Genomic DNA, 27,928 nt, shown 5'->3' with positions numbered 1-27,928 from the left:
TGAGCCAAAGATGGACACCTAACCGACTGAGCCACCCAGGCACCCCGGAAGAATGAATACTGTTAAAATGTGCATACTATCCAAAGAAATCTTTGGATTCAGTGCAATCCCTATCAAAGTACCAACACCATTTTTCACAGAACTACAATAAATTTGTATGGAACCACAAATAAAATTTGTATGGAACCACAAAAGAACCTCAATAGTCAAAGCAATCTTGAGAAAAAAGAACAAATCTGTATGGATCACAATTACAGATTTCAATATGTATTACAAAGCTGTAGTAACCAAATCAGTATGGTGCCAGCACAAAAACAGACACATAGATCAATGGAACAGAGAAAAAAGCTCAGGAATAAACCCATCTACAACAAAGGAGGCAAAAATATACAATGGGGAAAGATAGTCTCTTCAGTAAATGGTGTAGGTAAAAATGAACAGCAACATGCAGAAGAATGAAGTGGACCACTTTCTTACACCATACACAAAAATAAACTCAAAATGGACCTAAGAATTAAATGTGAGACATAAAACCATGAGAAATCCTAGAAGAGAACACAAGCAGTGATCTCTCTGATATTGGCTATAGAAACATTTTTCTAGGTACGTCTCCCAAGGCAAGGGAAATGAAAACAAAATTAAACTATTGGGAGCAGGACGAAATAAAAAGCTTTTGAACAGTGAAGGAAACCATCAACAAAACAAAAAGGCAACCTACTGAATAGAAGGTATTTACAAATGATATATCCAATAAGGGGTTAATATCCAAAATATATAAAGAACTTATATAACTCAACACCCCTCCCCACCAAAAACAAACAAACAAACAAACAAAAAAACAACCTCAAACAATCCACTTAAAAAATGGACAGAGGACCTGAAGGCAGTTTTCCAAAGAAGACTACAGATGGCCAACAGACAGATGAGAAGATGCTCAACATCAGGGAAATGCATATCAAAACTACAATGAGATATCATCTCACACCTGTCACAATGGCTAAAACCAAAAACACAAGGAATAACAAGTATTGGCAAAGATGTAGAGAAAAAGTAACCCTTGTACACTGCTGGTGGGAATGTAAATTGGTACAGCCACTATGGAAAACAGTATGGAGGTCCTCAAAAAATTAAAAATAGAAATACCATATGATCTAGTAATTCCACTACTAGGTATTTACTCAAAGAAAATGAAAACATGAATTTGAAAAAATATATGTTTAATGCAGCATTACTTACAATAGGTAAGATATGGAAGCAACCTAAATGTTTACTGATAGATGAATGGGTAAAGAAGATATACATATAAGTATACACATAATGGACTGTTATGCAGCCATAAAAAGGATGCGATATTGCCATTTGTTTTTTTTAACATATGAAATTTATTGTCAAATTGGTTTCCATACAACACCCAGTGCTCATCCCAAAAGATGCCCTCTTCAATACCCATCACCTACCCTCCCCTCCCTCCCACCCCCCCATCAACCCTCAGTTTGTTCTCAGTGAGATATTGCCATTTGTAACAACATGGACAGACCTAGAGGGTATTTTGCTAAGTGAAATAAGTCAGACTGAGAAAACAAGTATCACATGATTTCACTCACTTGTGGAACCTAAAAAAAAAAAAAAAAAGAATAAACAAACAAGTAAAAAGCGGAATCAGACCTATAAATACAGAGGACTGATGGTAGCCAGAGGAAAGGGGGTAAAGGGGATGGACAAAATGGGCAAAGGGAGTGGGAGATACAGATACGTTACATTCAGTTATAAGTCACCAGAATAAAAGGCCCAGCATAGGTAATATAGGCAATGATACTGGAATAGTGTTGTATGGTGACAGACGGTAGCTACACTTGTGGTGAGCACAGCATAACAGACAGAAAAGCTGAATTACTATGTTGTACATCTGCAACTAGTGTAACATTGTGTGTCAACTATAGACAGATTAAAAAAATTTTTAAAACATGGATATAAAATTTCATGACCTTGGATTTGGCAATGGACTCTTAGATCAATTATAAAAATTTGTGCAAAGATCATTATCAAGAAAATGAAAAAATAATTTATAAATTATGTATCAGATAGGGGTATAGCATCTAGAATAAAAAAAGAAATCCCATAAATTATCAACAAAAACCCAAACAACTCAATTTAAAAAAGGGCAAAAGGCTTGAATAAGCATGTTTTCCAAAGAAGATATAAAAATGGTCACAGAGCACATGAAGAACTGCTCAATATCACTGATCATTACGGAAACGCAAATCAAAACCACACCCAAAGGATGGTTATAGTTTAAAAAAAAAAAAAAAGGAAAATAAGTGGTGGTGAGAATGTGGTGAAACTGGAACCTTGAGCATTGCTGGTGAAAATGTGAAATGGTTCAGCTGCTGTGGAAAATAGTTTCGCAGGTCCCGAAGAAAGTTAAACATAGAATTACCATATAACCCTGAAATTCTATTCCTAGGTATATATCCCCAATATCTGAAAACAGGTAGCGAAGCAGGTACTTGTACACAAATGTCCACAGCAATATTATCCATAATAGCTATAAAGTGGAAACACGCCAAGTGCCCATCAACAGATGAATGGATAAACAAACTCTGGTATTTACATACAGTGGAATATTATCCAATGATAACTAAGAATGAAATACTGACACATGCTACAATGCAGAAAAACTTCCAAAATATTATGTTAAGTGAATAAGCCAGACACAAAAGGTCACATATTGTATGATCCCATTTATATGAAATATCCAGAATACATAAAACCATGGAAACAGAAAGCAGATTGGTGTTTTTCAGGCACCAGGGGGAGGGAGAGAGATGTAGAAGAAAATGCTTAATGGGTAAGGGGTTTTACTTTGGGATGACGAAAATGTTTTAGAACAAGATAGAGGTAGTGGTTATAGACAGTGGTAACGGTTACACAATATTGTGAATACACAAAGTGCCAGTGAATTGTTCATTTTAAATAGTTCATCTTATTATGTGAATTTCAATTCTTTATTTTTTATATGTTCATTTACTTTGAGACAGTGACAGAGTACTAGCGGGGGAGAGGCAGAGCAAGCGAGGGAGACACAGAATCCGAAGCAGGATCCAGGCTCTGAGCTGTCAGCACAGAGCCCGACATGGGGATCGAACTTGTGAGCCGCGAGATCACGATGTCAGCTGAAGTCGGATGCTTAACTGACTGAGCCACCCAGGCGCCTCAATTTCAATTATATTATTAAAACACACACAGGTACACAAACTCTTTACTAAAATGAATTAAAGAATGAATAGGAGAGATACAGCTGAGTTAAGGAGAGACGGTCATAAAGTTTCCTAGGAAAATAACCCCACCTTCTTTGTTGATAGAATTTGCAGTTCTTTTTTAATTTTTTTTTTTTAATGGTTATTTCTGAGAGAGAGACAGAGCATGAGCAGGGGAGAGGCAGAGACAGAGGGAGACACAGAATTCGAAGCAGGCTCCAGGCTTTGAGTTGTCAGCATAGAGCCTGACATGGGACTCGAATGCGTGAACTGTGAGATCACGACCTGAGCCGAAGTCAGATGTCCAACTGACTGAGCCACCCAAGCGCCCCTAGAATTTGCAGTTCTTAAGATGACCTATAAATTATGTAAGGTGGAATTTCCTGCATCTGAAAAATGAGTGAAGCGGAGGAAAGATGGGGCCCTGGCTGATATGTGATGTTAACAGATCAGGACTGGCGCAGTGCATGTGAGGTGTGCACCAGATCCACCACGCAGGACCAACTGCTGGGAGTGTTGGCTGCATCCCTCTCCTGAAATGTACCTTGGTCGGCAGTGGGAGATTTTTCACCCAAATTTACACCCCAAATTTAGGGGGCATATGCTAAGTGATATGTTAAGAGCACACAGAAGGGGAACTTTCTGTGTTCTCATGGAAGCTCAGGGGGAGACTTCCTGGAAAATGTGATGTTTATACTCTGAGGCCTGATGAATGATGGGAGTTAGGCAAGCGAACAGGGTGGGTTAAGAGAGCTCCAGGCGGAGTTCACATACCAAGGCCTATTAGCAAGTGACAAACCTTATTTTCAGGAAGCTGAAAGAAGCTCATTATGAAAAGGGCCACAATGAAATTAGAAAAGAATGTGGGTGCCTGAAGAAGCAGCAGACTACCACCTGGTATTTGGTTTTAGGCACATTATTTACCTTGGGAGGCCTCAGACTCCTCATGTAGAATTAGAGAAAACAATTCATACCTTATAGCATTACTGTTAAAATTAATTTAAATAAGTTAGGTAAGTGATAAGCATTTTATAAGCAATTATTAAAGTTGTTGCTATTATTAATGCCAAGACGTAGATAAATATAGTTTTGGTAGTATAAGGGCAGAACCCCAAAGCAATCAGCATTGCAAAAGGCATACAAGAAAGTTTACACACAATGTTTTAAAGAAATTCAATCAACAAACCACCATGGTGTGTTATAAGCAACTAATGTTAGTGAATCTTATAAGCAAACACACACACACACACAGACACACACACACACACACCAAACAATATGAAAAGTGAAAAAAATAGTGAATGCTTTTTAAAATCATAAAGACTTTCAGGTTTACAATATAAAAAAAATATTTTTAATGCCTAGTATCTTTGTTCTAGCAAACAATTCTACCTAACTTTCTGATGAGAAACCACGAGTAGTCTTGGTGAGATGGCAACGGCTCTCTACAAATCTTGTAACTCACATTCAGGACTAATTCCTTTAAAAATGTTCTCTGTGAACATAGGTGCTTTTAGTTAAAGTGGACTAAAAAAATAAAGGCAATCCAGAGCTTTCGTTACTTTCCTCCTCTTATCATCATAAACAGAAAGGAGAGACTTAAATAATCTGACCTTGAATACAACGGATTTCAAGGAAAAATGTGAATGTATCCTTAGCCCTGAAGTACAGTCTTTCATCAATAGCAAGCTTTAAAAAAAACAAAATGCTGACACAGTCTTAAATTTGTAATAATTACAGTGTAACAGATTTCCAAGAAAAATCATTAGCTACAATTACAAAATATATTTTATGTTTGTCATGAAATGCAGAAGTGGTACCAAAGCACTTAGGTTGGGCATGCTAAAGATTTTATCACTAACTGTTCTGGTAATGAAATATTAGAAAGTGTAGAAAGTTGCTCAATAATTTCCTACCTGCTGGCCATATTCCACTCAAGGGCTGGATTTTGAGAATTTCTTTCACTCTCTGTTAGCACCCCTCGTGTGCCACTTTCCTTCTCCGGTTTTAGTTGATCCCACTGTGCAGTACCAATATTGATGGACTGCAGATCTATTTGGTATTGTCTATCTTCAATTTCTGATCCAGGATCTCGAAGAATTCCCAAGTTCAAAGCTCTCCTGAAAAGGCAATGAAAAAAAGTGAATAGATAAAATATTGTTTATTTTGTTCACTAACATAGTAACATTATCATTTTTTTCTTTTGGATTACTGATGGATTCACTGGGCTATTCAAATCTCTGAGGCAGGTAAGCTGCCACATAGGAGGCCTTGAATGTATACCCCAAAGTTATCATGTCCAGTACTCTACCCTACAATGATTTTTTAATATTGTTCCCAGCACTGTGTTGTTTTCCTAAATACTTTCACATACATGATTTCAATCCTTGAGATGTTGTGGAGACTCTATTATCTCCTTTTTTACTAAAGAGGAAACAATTGAGGTAGAAAGACTTAGTCAAAGGTACTGAGGTAGTATGTAGCAAAACCACAACTTAAAAATCCAGGTTTTCTGACTTAAACCCAGTCTTCTCTCCAATGCTAATAACCTCCCTTCCTCAGGCCTTTGATGTCTTGTTAGGAAAGGTGATAGAGCCTTGTTGATCTTTTGTACTCCCTTACCCTTTGCCCTTGTTTAGGAGACTAAGCTGTTGAGAAGACTATATTGTTTACTGACATAGAGGCACAGTGAGGATAACTGACCCATAAAGAGTTGAAACTTTGATCTTACTAGCCCCAATGTTGTGCAAATGAATAAAATTATCAGTAACATAAAGCTAAATTAGAGGAAGTAAATTGTTAACTTTTTCATGAGGGTTTTAGAATGAAAATAACGAGACAATATGGTGGGCAGGAAAGAACTGGGTTCAGGTTCAGAGGTCAGGTAAACCTGTTTGTGTGAACTTGGGAACTTTTTGGTTTTGTTTTGGTTCACAAATGCTTTAAATGGAGTTATCAAAAGGAAAATAATATATGGCCCTAATGAAAGTTTAAATCAGCACAAAAAGTGAAATAATATAGAGAATAAAAATATTTTTACTAGCACAAATATTGAAAAAATCTATAATCTCAGTTATTAGAAAAAATACAACTAAATTAATTACAGCAATTGAACATTAATGAAATTAATTGGCAGGGGGTGGTGAGAAGGGGAAGCATGGGTTGTGGTGTAAAAACTACAGAAATAGGGTAAGAATCTGATTAAGACTAAAAGTAAGCAGTGTGGAGCAGACCATGCCCAGAGGCTGGTCAAATACAGATGGCAGGTAGAGGACTACTGAGACTCAAGATGGCAGGTGTGTGGGCCAGATGCTAGGGAATGGATATAGCATCGGATGCGCCAGGCAAGGTGAGGGCTGATACTAATGAATTCAAGTGAAGAGAAGAGCTGGGAGAGAACTGGAACTAAATGAGCAGGCAGTTCAGGTAAGGAGATGTCAGAGGGGGTTATAAGAGGGAGATATCAGAGGGGGTTATAAGAGGGAATAGGGAAACAAACAGGCATTGGTCAAGAAACCATAGCAGGAGCCAGAGAAAGAGATGGATGAATTCTCAGGATCCCTAAGGTAAGAGCTGAAGCTGTTTTTTTTGTTTGATTGTTTTTGTTTTTCCCTTTCTTCTCTTTTCTAAGTTTGAACAATTGCAGTCTAGGAGGACTGGGCATGCAAAGGAAAACAGCCTAAAATTTTACTTGAACCAAATAATTGCATTAGAAATAAAGCCCATAAAATGGACATGAACCTTTTCAATTTGCCCTAATGAAGGCAAAGAAAAAAAAAGAACGAATGAGGGTGCAGATGGGATGGAGTAACATTTAGAATATCACTGTTTTGACAGAATACTCTTCTTTCATTTTAATATTGGAATAATTCTGCTTAAAGGCCCATCTCAGACTTCACTTTCTATTAACACCTTCCTGACCAGCCTTTCTCCAAACTCCCTCTCTCCCTAATCTGTACTGTTGGGGTCTCTCTAAAAGTACAGTAACATCACAATGACTTGTCAGTTTTTCCCAACATACCATAAATTTCTTGAAGTCAGGAACAACTCTCCTATCAAGCCATCAGTAAATGCTGTTTCAACTCACTGATTTGAACTGACACAAATCTTGATACATCTCAAATGGAGAACCTATCTGTCCACAGTAGTTAAGAACACAGTCTTTAAACAGTAAACTTCTGATTGGGATGCACATAAATTCAAACATACAGCAAATATCTTGGGCAGTTGGTGGTCTAGCCTATTCCTTAGATTATTATTCCCCATAGAAAAGTTACATTTCCTTATTTTAAACTAGCCAATGCTTTCCACACTTTAAATAAATTGCGTAAACATATTTTTAAGGTGACCTAAAATACTTGAAGAATCCCTAAAGAAAAAGTATGTTATGAAATATAATCAGTGCTCTATTAAAAGACAAAGTAACCCAGCCCAGCATTAACATCAATCTATTTCCCTTGGCACATGGACGCTATATATAATCATAAGATTACAACCACAAAACCCTGAATTTCATCAGAGTTTTTCATGTAGGCTTGAAATTCCCCACATTTTTTCTTGGTCTTAAATTGAGATATATTCCTCCTATCTATCTGTGGAAAATGTGACTTCCCACAGGTTCTTTTCCCTATGCAAATGGTCTGTATAATTAGCAATAGCCAGATACTTCTAAGCATGCTTATTTTAAAATTTCAAGCTTTCTAAGAATCAGGGTTGGAGATTTCATGTTTTCTCTTTTTCTTTGTTTTTGAAATAAGTATCTGTATTTTTAACGTGATTTGAAAGTTCGTTTAACTTAAAAGCCAATGGTAAAACCATTTATATCCGAGTTGTAGAAAACTGGATAACTGAAAGATTCATATGAACTTTACTCTCAGATTTTCCAATGATCATGAGCTTGGAGAAAATATTTAACTTCTCTGTGCCTTAGTTATTTCAATATTAAAATTAATACAGAGAAATAAAATATATGACAAGAAATTAAACTACTCATAAAAAGGTCCATTATAAATTTTACACCCATTTCTGAATGGATTCTTAAATGGTTCTGAATGAATAACATATCAAATTACAACTAACCATAAATGCATCACCACCAAGAATAAAACAAAGCCCATTTTCCTAATTATGTAAAACCATAATGAAAACTCTCAAGATAAATGTTCTTTAGTATTTCCAGGTTCACCTGTTTCCAAAATAAGGCACATCAGAAACCACGGACGAATCTTCGGACTGAAACAACCAGAATGCTTGAAAAAAAAATTTTTTAAACACCTCTCAGAGTTGGCACAACGGAACAGAAACTTCAAACTTCCCCCACCCTAGATGCGCGCCCAAGCAAAGCCAGGGACATTAATAAAGAAGCACCTGCCAAAGCCAGCTTTTGCTCTTAGGGTTTCTGCTGAATCCTGCACAGACACTGATGTTCTGCTCTGGTAACTACATAGGAGGAGATTTAAAACTCAAGGCCCACCCAAGGTGATGAATCAGCTTAAGTGGAGACCCTGCATATAAAGCTGGGGTCACAAAGGGCTACATAAGCAGTAAAAGTGTGAATTAAAAATGGCCCTCCTAGGGAGCCTCTCGGTGGTAAGTTCTGTATCTTGATTGCAATGGCAGTTAAAATAATCTACATATGTGATAAAATTGCATAGAACTATATGCACATTATCACATAAAAGTACATCCAGAAACTGTTGAATCTGAATACAGCTGTGGATTGTACTGATGTCAATTTCCCGGTTTTGATATTGTGCTATAGTTATGCAGGAAGTTATGAAAGACTTGACATTACAAAACTCCGAGAAGAAAACATAGGGGGTAAGTTCCTTGGCAAAAGTCTTGGCAATGATTTCTTGGATTTAACTCTAAAAGCAAAGGCAACAAAAACAAAAATAAATAAGTGGGAGTCTATCAAACTAAAAAGCTTATGCTCAGTAAAGAAAAGTATCAACAAAATGAAAAGGCAACCTCTGAAATAGGAGAAAATTTTGGAAACCATGTATCTGGTAAGGAATTATATCCTAAATAGATAAGGAACTCATACAACTAAATAACAAAAAGCCACCAGTAACCAATTTAAAAATGGGCAAAGGATCTGAAATAAACATTCTTTCAAAGACATACAAGTGGCCAACAGGTAGATGAAAAGGTGCTCAATTTAGAGCAGTGAAAGTACTGTGTATGATACTGTAATTATGGACACGTGACATACCATATTATACATCAGTTCAAATATATAGAACATTTAACACAAGGAGTGAATCCTAATGTAAACTATGGATTTCCGGTGATGATATGTCAGTGTAGGTTCTTCAATTATAACTGTGTACTACTATGGTGGGGGATGTTGGTAAAGTCCAAGATTAATAAGCTAAACATAACAAGGTAGAATAAACTAAAAAAACTAGAAGAAAATAAGAACAGAAATTAATGAAATAAAAAAGACACAGAAGGATCAACAAAGCCCAAAAGAGACAAACCTCTAGTATTTGAGACAAAAAAAAGATAGAAAGCCTAATAAATTAATTTTGCAATTAAAAAACTCAACTATGATGCTGTAGAGATAAAACAGATAATAAGAGGATATTAGAAAGATTTATAGGAACAAAGATTTTACAATTTATTGTGGAAAAAAAGTCTCTCCTCTAACTTATCACTGTCCCTAAAGAGATTTCTTATCCTTTTCACCGTGGGATTTATATAAAGGTTGTCCTCTCATCTCTTCCACCAAATATAATGCTACTTCTCCTTTTATAGCTCTTTTTCTATGTGGAAATGACTACTTTAAAACTTTATCTTGACAGTTAAAACTGTTGATAATGTAATAACTAGTGAAAAGCATCCAAGTTCTTCCCTATTTCTTGTCTTACTCAAGACTGTCAAAACTCTTCTCCTAACTAGCCCTCTGGCCAATGAGCAAACTTGCATGCATGCATTCATTCATTCATTCATTCAAAGGATATTTAGTAGAGCACTGCAGGCTAGGCCCAATGTCAGGCCCTAGGGATACTGGGTTCCTGTGTGGTTCCTGCCCTAATTCAGCTTATAGTCTAGTTGGGGATTTATAGGCAATAGCAAAACAGTTAATTCTATAAAAGGTTAGGTATAGAATGCAATTGGAAGCACGTAAGTGGGACACCTGACCCAGACCTAAGGGTCCAGAATTTAACGGAGTTCAGAAAAAAAAAATCCCAATCTTATTTCATATAATGAAAAAAATTATTTCAGGCAAAGGAACAATAGGTTCAAAGGCCCAGAGGTGTGAGACGGTAACATATCCAGACACTTTGAAGATACTCTGAATGGTTCGCATGGAGAAGGAAGGAAGTAAAGCCTCAGGCTAGTGAGGCTTCAAGCCAAAGACAGGTCCTTCCATCACAAAATGTCCGAGAATGCACTAGGCCCAGCCTTGGGGATGAAGATTTGCAGCCCACAGGTCAGGCTTATCTAGCAAATTGGCATTTTCTCCTCTGCCATAAAAGTTACAGAATTTATGTAATAGTACAGTAGTCAAGAGTAGAGAAAGAGCTTAGTTTCTGTTTTAATCGTAAGAATTAAGAGAAGGAGTCTAGCGTAGAACTTGCCACATCATAAAAACCTCAGTGTTAGAAAAAAAATCATCCTACTTTGATGATCTCTTCAGTCTCTACATAAAATGTTAAATGAAAGTGAAATGATTACTAAGTGAGGGAAGAGAGGCTCACCCAGATAAAGCACACAAGAGGGTTCTGAAAAAGCAGAAGCCTGAGCAAACAGCACGAATGACCCTCAATTCAATTACTCAAACTGAGTGAATTCTACCCAAATTTTCTAATTTGATCTGTTTCATCAATCTAAAAACATTTTAATAGCATGCTGGTTAGTTTGTAATAACCGCCCCCTGCCCCCCACATTTTCTAAGATAACAAACAATTGATAATGGAAAGTTTAGGCCAATTAAAAATACAGTTGCATCTTTAAAAAACGTATTTTCCTCAATAATTTTTTAGCCTCCTGAGATATCAAATCTAAAAAACAATGTATTCTTGTGCATTTTCCCAATATAAAATTTAAATTACTATTACAAATAATACAGGTAGGCCATTTGGCTTATTAGTTTAGGTTAATATAAAAATCAAATATATTTAAAGAATTAGCTTTACAAGTTTGGTTTGATTTTTCTGTTAAAAATGAATACGGGGTAATTTTTTTTCAGACTTAGGTCATAAAATCTAATTTTTCTTTCCAATTATGTGATCCTTATGACTTATTTTCAATTCAAGTCAGAAAACATACAATGGTGCATTGATTCACTTCATTTTCCACAAAGTACTTATTTTTTTCCTCAACTTGAAATACTCATCTTTATTTTTTAAAGTATAAGATGCCCATTTTGTTTAATGTACACTTAAACCCATTTCAGTCATTATAAAACATTCAAAGTATTTTTTCAATATGAAATATAAAAAACATTCAAAATGTGTTCAAATACCATATTAACTTTAAATAAGTAATAAGAGAACAAGATGTCTTGCAAAAGATGTATTTAACTATATCTTTTCTTGAAGGTATAAGTACAGACACAATTTGAAGATAATTTATTTTCATTTCTCCAAATGCTAGAAATCATCTTGCAATTTTTAAAATGCAATTTTCCCTAAGTATATGACTTTATAACTTAAAAACAGGTTGTTATCAGTAAAAAACAATTTAGGAAGAAAAAAAAAGAAGTGAAAGACAATTTGAATGCAAAGCCAAAAATGAAAATACATTTTAATCAAGACAGCTTTGATTTAGTGCACTAGATTTTCATAGAGTAAGAAACTGCAAACTCATTAGAGCAAAGAATTCTAATAAAATGATACTTTACTAGGGAACTCACGATAGGAAAAGAGCTTTAAACTTTAGCAAGAACCAAAATGCCTAATATTAATGTCTACCTTACAAAATGCAGTGAACCTAAATGTTCATCAATGAATTAATGGATAAAGATGTAATATACACATACACACAAGGAAATATTCAGCCATTAAAAAAACACACACACACAAAGAAATCATTTGTGGCAACATGGATGGACCTTGGAGGTATTATACTAAGTGAAATAAGTCAGAGAAAAACAAATACTCTGTGATCTCATTGATATGCGCAATCAAAAAAAAAAAAGGGAGCGATCAGAAAAAGAGATCAGACTTATGGTTATCAGAGGTAGGGGAAGAATTAAAGAACGTGGTCAAAAAGCACAAACTTCCAGTTATAAGATATATCAGTGCTAAGGATGTAATGTACCACATCATGACTATAGCTAACACTGCTTGCTACATGATCTACAGGAAAGTTTTAAGGGTAAATCCTAAGAGTTCTCATCACAAGGAAAAAATTTTTTCCTTCTATTTCTTCTTTCTTTTCTTTTTATTGCATGTATATGAAAAGATGGATAATAGCTGAATCTACTGTGATAATCATTTCAACAATATATGTAAATCAAACCATCATGCTATACATCTTTTTTTATAATGATTTTTTAAATGTTTATTTATTTTTGAGAGAGAGCGAGCATGAGCAAGGGAGGGGCAGAGAAAGAATCCCAAGCGGGTTCCATGCTGTTGGCACAGAGCCCGACACGGGTTTCGAACTCATAAACCATGAGATAACGACCTGAGCCAAAATCAGAAGTTAGACACTTAGCTGACTGAGCCACTTATGTGCCCCATTGTGCTGTAATCTTAAACTACAGTGATATATGTCAATTATTTCTCAATAAAACTGGGAAAAAACAATACACATACAAACTTACAGTTATAAGATGAATAAGTGGTTCTGGGGATCTAATGTACAAAATAGCTATGATAATTAATGGTATATACGAAGAGAGCAGATCTTAAGAATTTTCATTAAAAAAAGGTAACTGTAACATGATAGATGTGTTAATTAGCTTGGTGGTGGTAATAATTTTAAATTATATACATATATCAAACGATCACTTTGTATACCTTAAACATATACAATTTTTATTTCTCAATTTACCTTAACAAAGCTTGTAGAAAATACAATGAAAATACCTTAATAAGAAAAGCTTATATTGACTCACTTCCTAATTAAATTTTTCCTGGAAATGTTTGATATCATAAATAGAATCAAATTTTTTTTGTCTCAAATTCACATACCTCTAGCTCTACCAACTTTGCTCTCTCTCCTTATTACAGTATTTAAGACCACTTAGCAATTCAAATCAGGAAAGGGGGTGAGTCAAGATACCCATAACTTCCTTGCCCTTAACACAAAAAGCTGCTTTATTGGCTAAAATGTAGGAGTTATAATTGTAATTGCTTTGCCCTTCCGAAACTCATCTTCCATACCATTTGAACCGTTCAGCAGGTGGTGTAGGAGGATAAACTAAAGTCTGCAATAGTTGGGTCAATAATATAATCATAAGGAACCAAAGAAGACCTTAAGTATATAACAGGAAACATAGCTTTAATGTTTTCCTTTTTAAATTGATTTAGTCTGGGTCAGGCCTTTTGTATGTTTACATAAGGAACAGCTCATGTTGAACCATTTATACTTCTCACTGCTGAATAGGCATATCTTGGGAGCTCACTGTAAAGAAATAAAATTCATTACTTACAGCTCAGTTGAGAGCAGTAAGTTTACAGAATGTTAAGCCAGAAAATAGGAATGTAAGAAGTAAAATTTATATGTCTTGATTAAATTAAACATCTCCATTTTTATCACCAAGTGTCTATAATAATAGTAATTTTGAGAGTATACAGGGCAGGGGATATAAACAGTTGACCATCAGGCTGAGACCTACTGCAGATTTCCATGACCAAAAACTTAGCGCAGGAGTTCTCATCCTCAGAGTGCAGAAGAATCACCTGGGAGCTTGTTAAAAATGTTAAGTTCCCACCTGCAGAAACTGTGATTCAGCAGGTCTGGACTGGGACTGAAAAATATGCTTCCTCCCTTGTTTATTTTAATCAAAACTAGCACCCTTATTGATTTTAAAACCAAATTCTAATACGGAGAGTATCACATCTCTTTGACTTGGAACATCATATCTCTGGTACCTGAAGTGAAAGGAGCAAGGACAAGAACCAGTAAATCCAAGGCTATTCCATTTATAAAACAGAGACATTAATACTTGTCCTGCTTCCTTCACAGAGACCTTTAGAGGAAGCATCTCTTCTCTTCGAAAGGTCAAGATACTGTTAATTCACTTCACCCTGGAAAGCTGGGTCAGTGTCTATTTACTCATCTCCATGAACTTAGCCACAGGCCTTGACACCTGGTAGGCTTTTAACATACGAAGTTGAATAAATAACAAATATTCTTGTCTCTGCCCTTCTCTTCCCTTGGGGCTTTTAGAGCAATCATTTTTTTTCTTTTTCTCTCTTGTATCTTTATCCTTCAGGCAAAACTATGTTGAAGAGAGAGAGGTTCTCCCTAAGACCCTGCATCCTCTCTAGCTACCACCCTTTCTTTCACATTCCCTTTTAACCAGAAATTTATTTTTCTCTCAGTATTTCTATTTTTTCACAATTTATTTTCTCTAACCAAGAACAATCAGGTTGGTCACCCCTACCTGTCCTTTGAAATTTTCCTGGAAAAGATCCCCAACTGATTTTCTAATTATCAGATCTAAAGGGTGACATTTATCCTACACAATGGACTACTACTTGGCAATGAGAAAGAATGAAATATGGCCTTTTGTAGCAATGTGGATGGAACTGGAGAGTGTTATGCTAAGTGAAGTAAGTCATACAGAAAAAGGCAGATACCATATGTTTTCACTCTTATGTGGATTCTGAAGAAATTGAACAGAAAACCATGGGGGAGGGGAAGGAAAAATAAAAGAGAGGGAGGGAGGCAAACCATAAGAGACTCTTAAAAACAGAATAAACTGAGGGTTGATGGCGGGGGGTGGGAGGGAGGGGAAAGGGGGTGATGGGCATTGAGGAGGGCACCTGTTGGGATGAGCACTGGGTGTGTTGTATGGAAACCAACTTGACAATAAATTTCATATTAAAAAAATAATAAAGGGTGACATTTAGTCATTAACTCACCTAACCTTTTTGGATATTTGACAATTCAAAATGGCAGTGTAGCATGTGGTGAAGAGCACAGACTGCACACTTAGCCTGCCTTGATGGATGATTCTAGCTCTGTCACAAACCATTGGGTGTCTTTGAGCAAATTAAAGTTTCAGTGCTTCATTTTATTCATTTGAAAAGTGAAGTCACTGAAGAGAGTCAAATGAGTTACTTCATGCAAAGTAGTATCTGACACCAAGTAAATGATTTATATATATTGGAAGATATTATTATAGAAATGTTTTTCATTATTAAAATTTCTTCCATGAGCTTGTGTGGTTCCACACTCCCTCAACTGTCCTTCTTTAATCTCCTTTACTAGATTCTTTTCTGTTTGTCCCTTCAATATTAGTGATTTCTAGAGCTCCATCTTCATCTTAGGTTTTGTATACATTCATCAGCACAACTGATTCACAAATGCCAGGATATGTACTTCTTAATTATACCTCCAATAAAGGAGATAGGTTTCCTAGGACCCCCTTACATTTTCTGACCCAGCCCATGCTATGATGAATGACATACATTTGCAAGACAGTTGGCTACCATTAGAGTTCCATGGTCAAAGAAAGTGCAGTATAATTAAACTGTACTAGGAACATGAATTTTATTTTTTCAGATTCCATTTTTAAGTAATCTCTACACCAAACATGGCACTTGAACTTACAACCTCGAGATCAGGAGTCATGTGTTCTACCTGACCAAATCAGCCAGGTACCGCCCTAAGAACATGAATTTTCATGTCACAATTACATTCAAATTCTGGTTCTACCACTTACAAGATATATATCCTTGGAGAAGTCAGCTAACTCAGTGAATATCAGTTTCTTCTGTAAGGGGATACTGGTACCTACATAGGTTTTCATGGGGATTAAGTGGTAATTTCAATTAACATGTTTAATAAACTATACATGACGCCTGGTTATTGTTATTGCAACAATGGATAAGAAAGCAGCTTTGGTCTGCTTTCAGACTGAATCCACTAGTCTCACTCCGTATTATAAAATCCAAAAGTACACTGAGGATACAGAGACTTGTGTTTAAACAAATAGGCTCTATAATAATTCCTTGAGTATAAACAGAACATTATGTAAGAAATGATTTCTCTATAATTCCAGTCCAAGTGATAAAATGAATACTAAAACATTCATCATGTATTTCACATTCTCAAAAGAAAGAAAGGCTTTATAATAATAGAGGAACAAAAATAGAGTCATCTAATTATTAAATTTTCTAAGAATTTCATACATTTCACATTAAAATTACTTTTTATTCAATACAAACTTTTTAATAAATAAGAAATTTTACATCAACAAATGGTTTTATGATGGGGCAATAATAAAACTCACCTTTTTTCCAGTTATACAAATATTAAATGGTCATGTGCACAAATCCACAAAACATGACAAAGTAATAATGACAACAATATTTATCATTTTTTTTCCTCTGATGGCTAAATTATAGGCAATTTCATTAGTATATAACATACCTCTGAAGTTTCTCAAAATATTCTCATTGGTTACAAAAGTAAGAAGCTAGATTTTCACATTCTATCTTAAGGAAAATATAAGCTTTGACGTTTTTTTTTTCTTTTTTTCTCCAGCAAACAGTTGGAGTTGAGCTGGTAAGTACTCATCTGCTCATGAAAGTTATAAATGGGGTACAGACTTGCAAGATGATTTAAGAAGATACAGAGTATACAATGTATGCTCAATGTGAAAAGTATATCAAACTATACAAAACTCTGATCACATAAGAAATATATTTAAAGAAATGAATTAAATGAACATGCACTGCATTGAAGAATTGTTGATGTCATCAAAGAACCCATGTGTGATCTCAGAGAAATTACTGAAAGATACACTAGAATATAGACAAATGGAAGTGCTACCTCAATTTTGTAAGAAAACTGTTTTTGATCTTTAACGACATTGATTTATTCATTCATTCTTCAGAACGTTTCTGAGCACTTAGAATAGAAAGTGATATAAAGAGTTATATGAATTAACTAAGAATAAATCAAGACAAACCTATTCCCTTTTTTGGTTATATTACCATGACAGCACTGAGAAAACAACATCACTATTATAAAACTTGATGTTATAAAGATGTGCAAATGACTAAGTTTAGATACTTTTTAGAATATACTGGAGCGGCACCTGGGTGGCTCAGTTAGTTAAAGCATCTATCTGACTTGGGCTCAGGTCATGATCTTGCAGTCTGGGCCCCACATCGGGCTCTCTGCAGTCAGTGCTGAGCTTGCTTTGGAACCTCTTTCCCCATCTCTCTCTGCTCCTCTCCTGCTCGCACACTCTCAAAAATAAAAAGTAAACATAAAAAAAATATATTTGAGAAATACAGACTTGACAAAAAAACATAGTAAAATGGATTTAGAGCTGCCTTAATACCAGATCCAAATAATAACTAAAGTTTCTAATAACATGACAGGATTTGGCTCAATTCAATAGTTTTTATCATTAATTTTAATGAATTCATATAAATCACTCTTATCGAATTTTCAAAAGACCAAGTTGGGAAGTACAGCTAATAATAATGAATGAGAGTATTTAGGATTCTATAGTATCTCAAAATACTGGAAGAGAGTCAAAACTAATAAGATGAAATTTAAGAGGAACAAATACAAAATTCCCATACATAGGATCAAATAGCCAACTCTGTAAGTACAGGATGTGAAAGAGATTGCTTGACAACACTACACACACACACACACACACACACACACACACACACACACACACACGAACAAAAGAAAGCCTAGAAAAGTTAGGCTGGCTTATGAGAGAGAAAAGAAATAACAAAACCATTGTAGCCTTTTAACTTTTAAATACATTACATACACTGCACACTATGAAGTTTCACAGGATTAGGCAGTCTCTTCCTTATTACACTAATAAAGTTGTACAACTCTTAAATACTATTCTTTCATTGATTTTCAAACATTAAGTTTTAGAATGAATTGATTTTATATGCATAGCTTCGATTAAAATAATATATAATTCCTTGACAACATGAGATCCAAGAGATTTTTTTTAGAATGTTACAATATGATATTACAGGTGCATTCAGATAAAATCCAGATTTCTAAAAAATGCAGGTACCTGGCATAAAAGTAAGCTTCGTTTATTTATTAGAGTCCAGAGTGGTCTGATTTAACAGTGTATTTTACTACAATTCCCACATAGGTGACTTTGAAAAACTAATTGTCAATTTAGCAATATCCTGCATTCTTTAGGTTTCTTTAAATTTCCTTTCTTTAGACTTCTAAAGATAGTAATATAATAAACAGATGAAATTTATAATGTTTCCTTATTATAGAGATAGACCTCCTACTTGCTTCTAATGTTTCTACAACATATCTCTGGCAACATTCCTGATTTATGATTCTTCTATAAAATCTACCATTGGCTGCAAATCAACTCCTATCACATAAATTATGGACCATCCAGACTTTATTCCAACTATGTTAATATCCTTTTTCATTCTGAGATTTTTCAAATCTTTATGCAATTTTTTTCATTTTGTTTACTCAAAATAATTGCTTTTGGTAGTTAATGGGCTCCCTATTTATTTTTAAATCCAATTTGAGTATCCTAGTTGAAACTTTCTACAAAATTCTCCATTCTACTACCATTTGTAACATTCCCTCTATCTTTACTAATCAATTGTTATCTATTATCTCCTACTCCTAAAATATGTTTAACAAAAAAAAGACTTCCTTTCAAAAATCATTTAAATCAGGATTCAAAATTGTTCAAAATCTCTGCTAAAGGTTTTCAGTGATAACAGTAGTATTTAAACACACTGGTCAATAATTAAAAATGAAGTTTTAAGAGACTATTTAATGACCCAGAGAAATGTTCATAGAACATTACTAAACAGGAAAGGCAAGTTCTTACTACCTTTATGATTATCTTCTAAAATAAGAAAAAACCCTTTAACCTTACAAGAGTATTTATAAAAAGAGTGAATTGCAGAGGAATTAGCTGGACTTCATGTAAAATAGTCCTCATTTTAATTTGCCTAAGAAATCATTAATATAATTTTTAATAAAACCATCTCCATTTATCTCTTATGAAATTCATTTTTATTAGTATGCCTATCACTTGAACCTTCTTCTCTTTAATTACATTATTTTATTCCACAATATTCTGATTCTCTTACCAAACTATTAAGTATTTTTGTACTGCAAAATATATAAATATACACAGTAATAATATTAATACCACTTTAATTTGCATACAGTGTAATGGTTTGCAAAGGGCTTTTCAATATTATCTCTCGTAAATCACCACCCACAGGATGTGATACATAGAATTTATTTTGCAGATGCTGATGATTCAGGTAAGGAGGCTGGGTAAAGGCAGAGTCCAAATTGGAAGCCACACCTTCCAACTACAGATTCAGTCTTTTCTATACCTAACAATACGAGAAGTGGTCTTCGTAATAAAATGTAAGATTGTATTTTATTGTAAATGTATACAGATGGGTGAAAAACCGAGAGATTTCAGATTAAATTAAACGAAGACAATATTTCCAAGATTATAGAGTAGATTTACAATAAGACATTTGATGGGGAGGGAGCCTTTAGACTTGGTATATAACAAACCAACACCTTTCAAAAAAAATATTGCCATGTTATTTTATATAGTTTATAAAATATAGAATTGCTTCAGGGGAACCTGGGTGGCTCAGTCAGTTGAGTATCCAACTTTGGCTCGGTCATAATCTCAAGGTCGGTGAGTTGGAGTCCCGAGTCAGTCTCTGTGCTGACAGCCTGGAGGCTGGAGCCTGGTTCAGAGTCGGTGTCTCCCTCTCTCTGCCCCTCCCCCACTCATACTCCCTCTCTCTCTTTCTCTTTCTCTCTCAAAATAATAAATAAGCATTAAAAGAAAAGATAATTGCTTCAGACCAACAAATATCACAAAACTTGGGATCAGGAGTCAAGAATCTCAAATTTCCGTAAAATAACCATTAAGCAACTCTCCATTTGTAAAGGAAAACAGTACTTTTAAAAAATGCTATCAATGGTTTGGGAAATCTCTTAACATATGATCTTAAAAATATAAATATCTCAGGGGCACCTGGGTGGCTCAGTCGGTTAAGTGTGTGACTTCTGCTCAGGTCATGACCTCACAGTTTCTGAGTTCCAGCTCCGCATCAGGCTCTGTGCTGAGCGTGGAGCCTGCTTGGGATTCTCTGCTTCTCTCTCTCTTGCACGTGCTCTCTCTCAAAATAAATAAACTTAAAAAAAATAAATACCTCTACATGCAAAATAATCAGAATAAAGACAGTTTAAGGAAAGGTACCAAGCAATAATCTTCTAGTCAATAATCAATACACAGACTCACATTTGACTTAAAAATTTGGTATATTTTCCCTATTGTATGGTAGGGTACCACCCTTCTATCACCATACATTAGAGGGCACATATCTATAAACCTAATCACACGAGGGCATCACAGCACTGAAGTATTGCCTCTAGTTGTACAAATATTTTTACCTAAGGGTCTTCCAGGCACTCCCAGTCCTATGACAATCTAGTTTCTAGTGCCTATTATCACAGTATTAATACTAAGTGTTTGTCACAATGTAGAGCAACGGCAACTCTCACACTGAGCTACCGGAAAGGTAAATCTGATACAATCACTTTGGAGAACCCTTTGGTGACACCTAGAAGCACCGAAGCTGTCCCTAACCTATGACTTAGGAATTCCACTCCTAGATACCTTAGAGCCCATTCTGTCCAATACAATAGCCACTAGCTGTATGTGTCTATTGAAAATTATGTCAGTTAAAATTCAACACAATTTAAAAAATATAGTTCCTTAATTCACAGTGTAAGTGCTCAACAGACATATGCAGTTAGTGGCTACTGTATTAGAGCAGATACAGAATATATCCATCACTGCAGGAAGTTCTTTTGTTAAGCACTACCCTAGAGAAACTATTATATATGTATACAAGGAGAATACTGAAGAATATTCATCACTACATGTGATAGAGAAAAATTCAAAACTTAAATGTCCATTATTGGGGGGAAAGATTAACACGTGGCATAGTGACACAATGTACTATTAACCAGAAGTAAAAATCTATGAATGAGATTAGGAATATCTGAGTGGTTCTTACATGCATAAAGGCAGAATTAAAACAAAAAGCAAGTTGCAGAACAGAGGTATGTAGTGGGTATACAATGCAATTTTTAAATTTTCTGTATTATTCTGATATAGTTCTTCAATACAAAGGCTTTTAAAGCATACTGTTTTGCTTACTACAGCTCTATAGAATGTCTTGAAATCTAGGATTATGATACTTCCAGCTCTGTTCTTTGTAAGATTGCTTTGGCTATTCGGGTCTTTTGTGGTTCCGTACAGATTTTAGGATTGTTTGTTCTAGTTCTATGAAAAATGCTTTGGTATTTTGATAGGGATTGCATTAAATCTGTAGATTGCTTTGGGTAGTGTGGACAAATATTGGTTCACCTTATCCATGAGCACGGAATGAGTATCTTTCCATTTTGTCATCTTTAATTTCTTTCTACGGTGTTCTATAATTTTTGGAGTACAGGTCTTTCACCTCTTGGTTATATTTATTTCTAGGTACTGTATTCTGGTACAATTATAAATGGGATTGTTTTCTTAATTTCTCTTTCTGCCACTTTATTTCTGTATACACAAATGCAGGAAATTTGTGTGATAATTTTATAACCTGCAACTTCACTGAATTCATTTATTAGTTCTAGTAGTTTGCCTTCCTGGTCTGATTGCTGTGGCTAGGACTTCCAGTACTATGTTGGATACAGTGGTGAGAGTGGGCATCTTTGTCTTGTTGACCTTAGAGGAAAAAGTCTCAGTTTTTCACCATTGAGTATGATGTTGGCTGTGCGTTTTTAATATATGGCCTTTATTACATTGAAGTATACTCCCTTTAAAGCTACATTGTTTATAGAGTTTTTATCATGAATGGATATTGTACTTTGTCAAATGTTTTTTGTGCATATGTTGAGATGATTTTTTTTTAATTAAAAAAATTTTAATGTTTATTTTTGAGAGAGAGAAAGAGATAGAGCACAAGTGGGGGAGAATCCAAAGCAGGCTCCAGGCTGTCAGCACAGGACCCAATGCAGGACTTGAACTCAACAGCCATGAGATCATGACCTGAGCTGAAATTGGAAGCTGAACCTACTGAGCCACCCAGGAGCCAGAGATGATATGTTTTTTATCCTTTCTTTTGTTAATGTGATGTATCATGTTTGATATGTAAACACTGAACCACTCTTGCATCTCTAAGATAAATCTCACCTGACTGTCCTTAAGGATTTTTTTTTTTTTAAGTGCGGTATTGGATTAGGTTTACTAATACTTTGTTGAGGATTTTTCCATCTATGTTCATCAGAGATACTGGCCTGTAGTTTTCTTTTTTTTTAGTGTCTTTAGCTGATTTTGGTGTCAGGGTAATGCTAGTCTTATAGAATGAATTTGGAAGCTCTTCTTAGTCTCTTAGTTTTTGGAATAGTTTGAAAAGAATCAGTATTAATTCTTCTTTAAATGTTTAAATGTTAAAAGCAAAACTGAACTACTGGGACATCAAAATAAACAGCTTTTACACAGCAAAAGGCAAAACAAAAAGGCAATCTGAATGGAAGAAGGTATTTACAAATGACATATCTGATAGAGGATTAATAGGAAAAATATATAAAGAACTTATACAACTCAACACACCAAAAAATCCCCCAAATAACCCAATTAGAAAATGGGCAGAGGGCCTGCAACAAACACACAGAAATGGCCAACAGACACACGAAAAGATGCTCAACATCACCAGCAGGAAAATGCAAATCGAAACAACAATGAGGTATTACCTCATACCTGTCAGAATGGCTAAAATAAAAAACACAAGAAATATGAGTGTTGGTGAGAATTGGAGGAAAAGGAACCCTCGGGGCACTACTGGTGGGAATGCAAACTGGTGCAGCCACTATGGAAGACAGTATGGAGGTTCCTCAAGATATTAATTACACAATTACCATATGATCCAGTAATTCCACTACTGTGTATTTACCCAAAGAATACAAAAATACTAATCTGAAAAGATATATGCACTCCTTTGCAGCATTATTTACAATAACCAAGATATCAAAGCAACCAAAGTGTCCACTGATAGATGAATGGATAAAGATGTGGTATACATATAAAATGGAATATTACTCAGCTATAAAAAAGAATGAAAACTTGCCATTTGCAGCCACATGATGGACCCAGAGGGTATACTGCTAAGTTAAGTAAGTCAGTCTGAGAAAGACAAATACCGTATGATTTCACTCATCTGTGGAATTTAAGAAATAAAATGAAGGAAAAAAGAGACAAATAAAAAACAGCTATTTAAATATAGGGAACAAACTGATAGCTGACAGAGAGGAGGTGGATGGGTGGGGGGAATGAGTAAAATAGGTGAAGACGATTCTCATATTGGACCATATTGGATGCTTATCATGATAAGCACTGAGTAACATATAGAATTGCTGAATCATTATATTGTACACCTGAAACTAACATAATACTGTGTGTTAATTATACTTGAATAATAAAAAAGGGCCAAGCAGAATTACAGTGTGGTAATTAAGAGCTCCATCTTGCTGTATGATCTTGGACAACCGTGAGTTTCGTTTTCTCTACTATAAAATGTGAGTAATAGTACCAAGGAGTGTCAAAGGATGAGGTGAAAATCCAAGGAGGTAAAACGTGTGAAGGTATGCTGTAAAAAGGAGGTAAAACGTGTAAAGGTATGCTGTAAATTATAAAATGTTATGAAATGTTAGTATTAAATAGGGCTTAAACAACAAACTGCAAATTATCTGAGAATTTTAAAAGTGATATAAACCATCTGAGTAGGTTGGATAAAGGCAGGATATGGTTTTTGTGGCATGTAAAAAAATTACACTGGGGCGCCTGGGTGGCTCAGTCGGCTGAGCGTCCGACTTCGGCTCAGGTCACGATCTCGCGGTTCGTGAGTTCGAGCCCCGCGTCAGGCTCTGGGCTGATGGGTCAGAGCCTGGAGCCTGCTTCCGATTCTGTGTCTCCCTCTCTCTCTGCCCCTCCCCCGTTCATGCTCTGTCTCTCTCTGTCCCAAAAATAAATAAACGTTAAAAAAAAAAAAATTAAAAAAAAAAATTACACTCAGTTTGTCAGTGATATTTTACTTAACTCTGCATAAGGACTAAAGGTGTAATCCTTTCTCCAATTTAACCAATACAGCACAACCAGATTAAGTAATTGTTTAAATTTTTTAATGTTTATTTATCTTTGAAAGAGAGGGAGAGACAGAGTGTGAACAGGGGAGGGGCAGAGGGACACAGAGAATCCGAAGCAGCCTCCAGTCTCTGAGCTATCGGGCACACAAAGCCCGATGTGGGGCTCTAACTCACCAACCACGAGATCATGACCTGAGTCGAAGTCGGACGCTTAACCGACTGACTGAGCCCCAAGTAATTATTTTAAAAATGTTCACTGTAGTAACTATAACAGCTAATAGAAATAAGTATTCAGTAAATATTTCTGAAAGCTTACTATGTGCCCATCAAATTCAGATGCTTTGCATGCATTAATTTATGTAATCCTCGTTACAACCCTATTAGGTAGGTGTAATTATTATTCCCATACTGCAGATTAGGAAACTTAGACAGTTAAGTACCTTCTGTTGACCAAAGACATTCCGCTAGTAAGTGGAAAAGCTGAAATTTGAATCCGGGCAGCCTAGTACCACAATCTGTGCTCTTCAACCACCTATTATATGCTTGGCACGGTGTTTAATTCTCCAAAAATAGTGCAAACCTGATCAGAAATGCTCAGAACTGCCCCATTCACCCAGGCAATGAAGCACAAACTCCTTAACCAGGAATTCAACACTTCTACAAGGTCATCTCTATCACTCTTCCCTACCTCTCTCTCATTATGCCCTTGTAATTAATCCTCTGATACAACAAGAAGAATGCTTAGGTCTCTAAATGCACTTGCCTTCCTTCTTTGACTCCTTCTTTGATAAAATTCATTGTATCCTTCAAGGGTTTCAACTAGTTGTAACTCTTCCATGGAGATGCCCTCTGGGTACTATAGCCCCAGAAGACTTCTCTATGAGAAAATCTCCCTTATCTAACATCTATAATCAAGATGTGATTAATTACATGGATATGAATTAGGACACTCTGTGATTCTAAACAGCAATGCTGTATCAAGGATATTCTGAGGCTATTCCTATCAATAATAAGTGTACATACTGTCAAGACTTGTTTTCCAAGGCTTGGCATTAGAATCTTCTTCTTTTGGAAACTTTTCCCTACAGAAATTTAATCTCATGAGATGAGGTTCTAGAAAGATCTCAATTAAATCTTGGACTGAACAGTATTCAGATTTCCAGAAATAATGAAGTTTAAATTATATTACTATAGATAGGAATTAAAAATACAGTATTTTATCCATGTATCCACAAATTAATGAAGCTGAAAATAAATCTATCAATTTTACTCAGGAAGTCTGACAATGTCATGTCATTCCTGATATGAAGATAATTTTTTCTTCTTCAGGAAAATAAAAACATAAAATTATTTTACCCTATTTTATTCTATAAAGATATTTTTATTTACTTTGGTCATCAATACCCTAACATGGCAAGAGTTAAGTATGCCATAATAAGACATTGTTGATGTTAGTCAGCAAAATATGAACTATTTAACCAAAATATCTAAGTTATATTATTTATTCTAATAAATTTTATATAAGCTTTAAATGATACCAGGGAACAATACTCTTTTATAATCTTAAAATCAGATAAGTAATATTAATCTACAGTACAGTTTCTAAGTACATTATCCCCAACGTTTTCTAAAGTATAATTAAAAAGGAAAAAGGAAGAATTAAAGCAACATATAAACAATCTAACAATGTAAAATTAGCAGTTTTTATAAACAGAACAATGACTAAAAAAATATTTAACCTTTAGTATTTGTGCTCTATACTGTGACAATTTAAGAAAATAACCCTGAAACAACAACGTTCAGCAATAGCAAAGACAAACATATAAACGATGAAGGTACAGTTGCTCAAAACAGGGACTCAAGACTACAGTGAAACCAGAGAACAATTAGGTAGTTTTTAGAATTTTGGTTACAAAATAAATACCAAAACACAAATGTGTTTCTCTCTCAAAGGGAAGGGAAAAGAAACTGATTTAGAGGAGCTGAAATTTTGTTTTACCAAAGAATTCTTCAAATTTAAAAACTTATTTCTGAGAAAGACATGGTCCAAAGTGATGCAAGAGCTAGAAAATATTTTACCAATAAACTTGAGACATGAAAGTGGTGGAAAAAAGAATTTTTCTCACACCTTAGCATGTGTGCTGGGACAAAAGAGTTCAAAATAAAATTTATGAACTGAGAATCAATGAGGTCAAACAGCTGTTAAAAAGATGCTACAAAATGACTCCCAATTTAACTGGTGATGATTTTCAAATCTCTTCTTTCTGCGAACACCATAAAGTACTCCTTAAAAATATAACTGTTTATAGAAATGAAGATGTGTTTTCTGCTTCAGGGTACCAAAAAGAAGAAAAAGAATATTCCTTCACAAAAATGGCTGCTACCAGTAAGAGAAGACAGTATTAAAGTAGCTTATAAGCATCTTTCCTATCACCAATTTATCTAACAATTATGTACATTTATTTACTAATTTATTCATTATATCATTTTATTATATTAAAATCCAGAATTCTCATTCAACATCAATATGTTTTTAAATTATACATGTTGTCTACCTATATCTTAACATGTTGGGAAAAATGAAAAAGTATACAGAAAATAATTGTACCTTTTTTATAAAGCCAATTGAATACTGTCCACAAATTACTGATAAAAGGTCTTAGTTATTAAAATATTTTTAATAAAAAATTTTCAAAATATTTTTTACTTAGTACACTATTATGCTTACAACATAATCATGATTATTTTGATCCTAAACATTAACACCATAAGCCATGATCTGAAACTGATTTAAACTATGGTGAAAATAACTTTAATTTACAATATTAGTGAAATCTTTTCTTACAAGATGAAAAAAATGCAAATGCTACAATATACTAAGTATGTAAAATATTCAGTGTTTTATATTTTAAATGTACCATATATTTCTTTACCTAGAGAAAATGATGTTTAAAAAATCAATTAATATATTTTAAGCCCAATTATAAAGATGACTAAACTATGTTCCATGAAAGTAAAGATTGTGAAAATTTTTATTACACTTTTTAGATGCTATGTATGTATCCTTACATCCACCTAACAGCTGGTAAATAGTAAGTACTCACAAATATTTTTAAAGAAATTAATAAATGGCATAATAAAACTGATAATTTAAGGAAAAAGGACAACTTATTATTTCAATATTTTAGAAAGAGCTTGTTTGGAAGCTAGTACATGCCTGTAGTCTCAATTAAATTAATGTATTAAAGATATATCCAGCACCAGCACTGAAAGAGAGACAAAAGACAAAAACTAAAAATACCCAGGTACTTGTACAAGGGGAAAAGATC

At 34.7% G+C, this 27,928-nt stretch overlaps 1 protein-coding gene across 6 annotated transcripts in view; it reads right to left on the bottom strand.

Annotated features, from left to right (window-relative positions):
• Positions 1–27,928, bottom strand: part of VPS13B (vacuolar protein sorting 13 homolog B) — an 801,572-nt gene that overhangs the window by 287,465 nt on the left and 486,179 nt on the right. For all 6 annotated transcript variants that reach the window (XM_019468011.2, XM_019468006.2, XM_019468010.2 and 3 more), the window contains one exon: positions 5,174–5,377. In XM_019468011.2, the coding sequence (XP_019323556.2) occupies positions 5,174–5,377 (204 nt within the window). The remainder of the gene's footprint in view (positions 1–5,173; positions 5,378–27,928) is intronic.

Source organism: Panthera pardus, unplaced genomic scaffold (assembly GCF_024362965.1).
Source record: "Panthera pardus isolate Hobbes unplaced genomic scaffold, ASM2436296v1 HiC_scaffold_7, whole genome shotgun sequence".
Classification (NCBI taxonomy): domain Eukaryota; kingdom Metazoa; phylum Chordata; class Mammalia; order Carnivora; family Felidae; genus Panthera; species Panthera pardus.
This window is presented reverse-complemented; position numbering and strand designations above follow the sequence as displayed.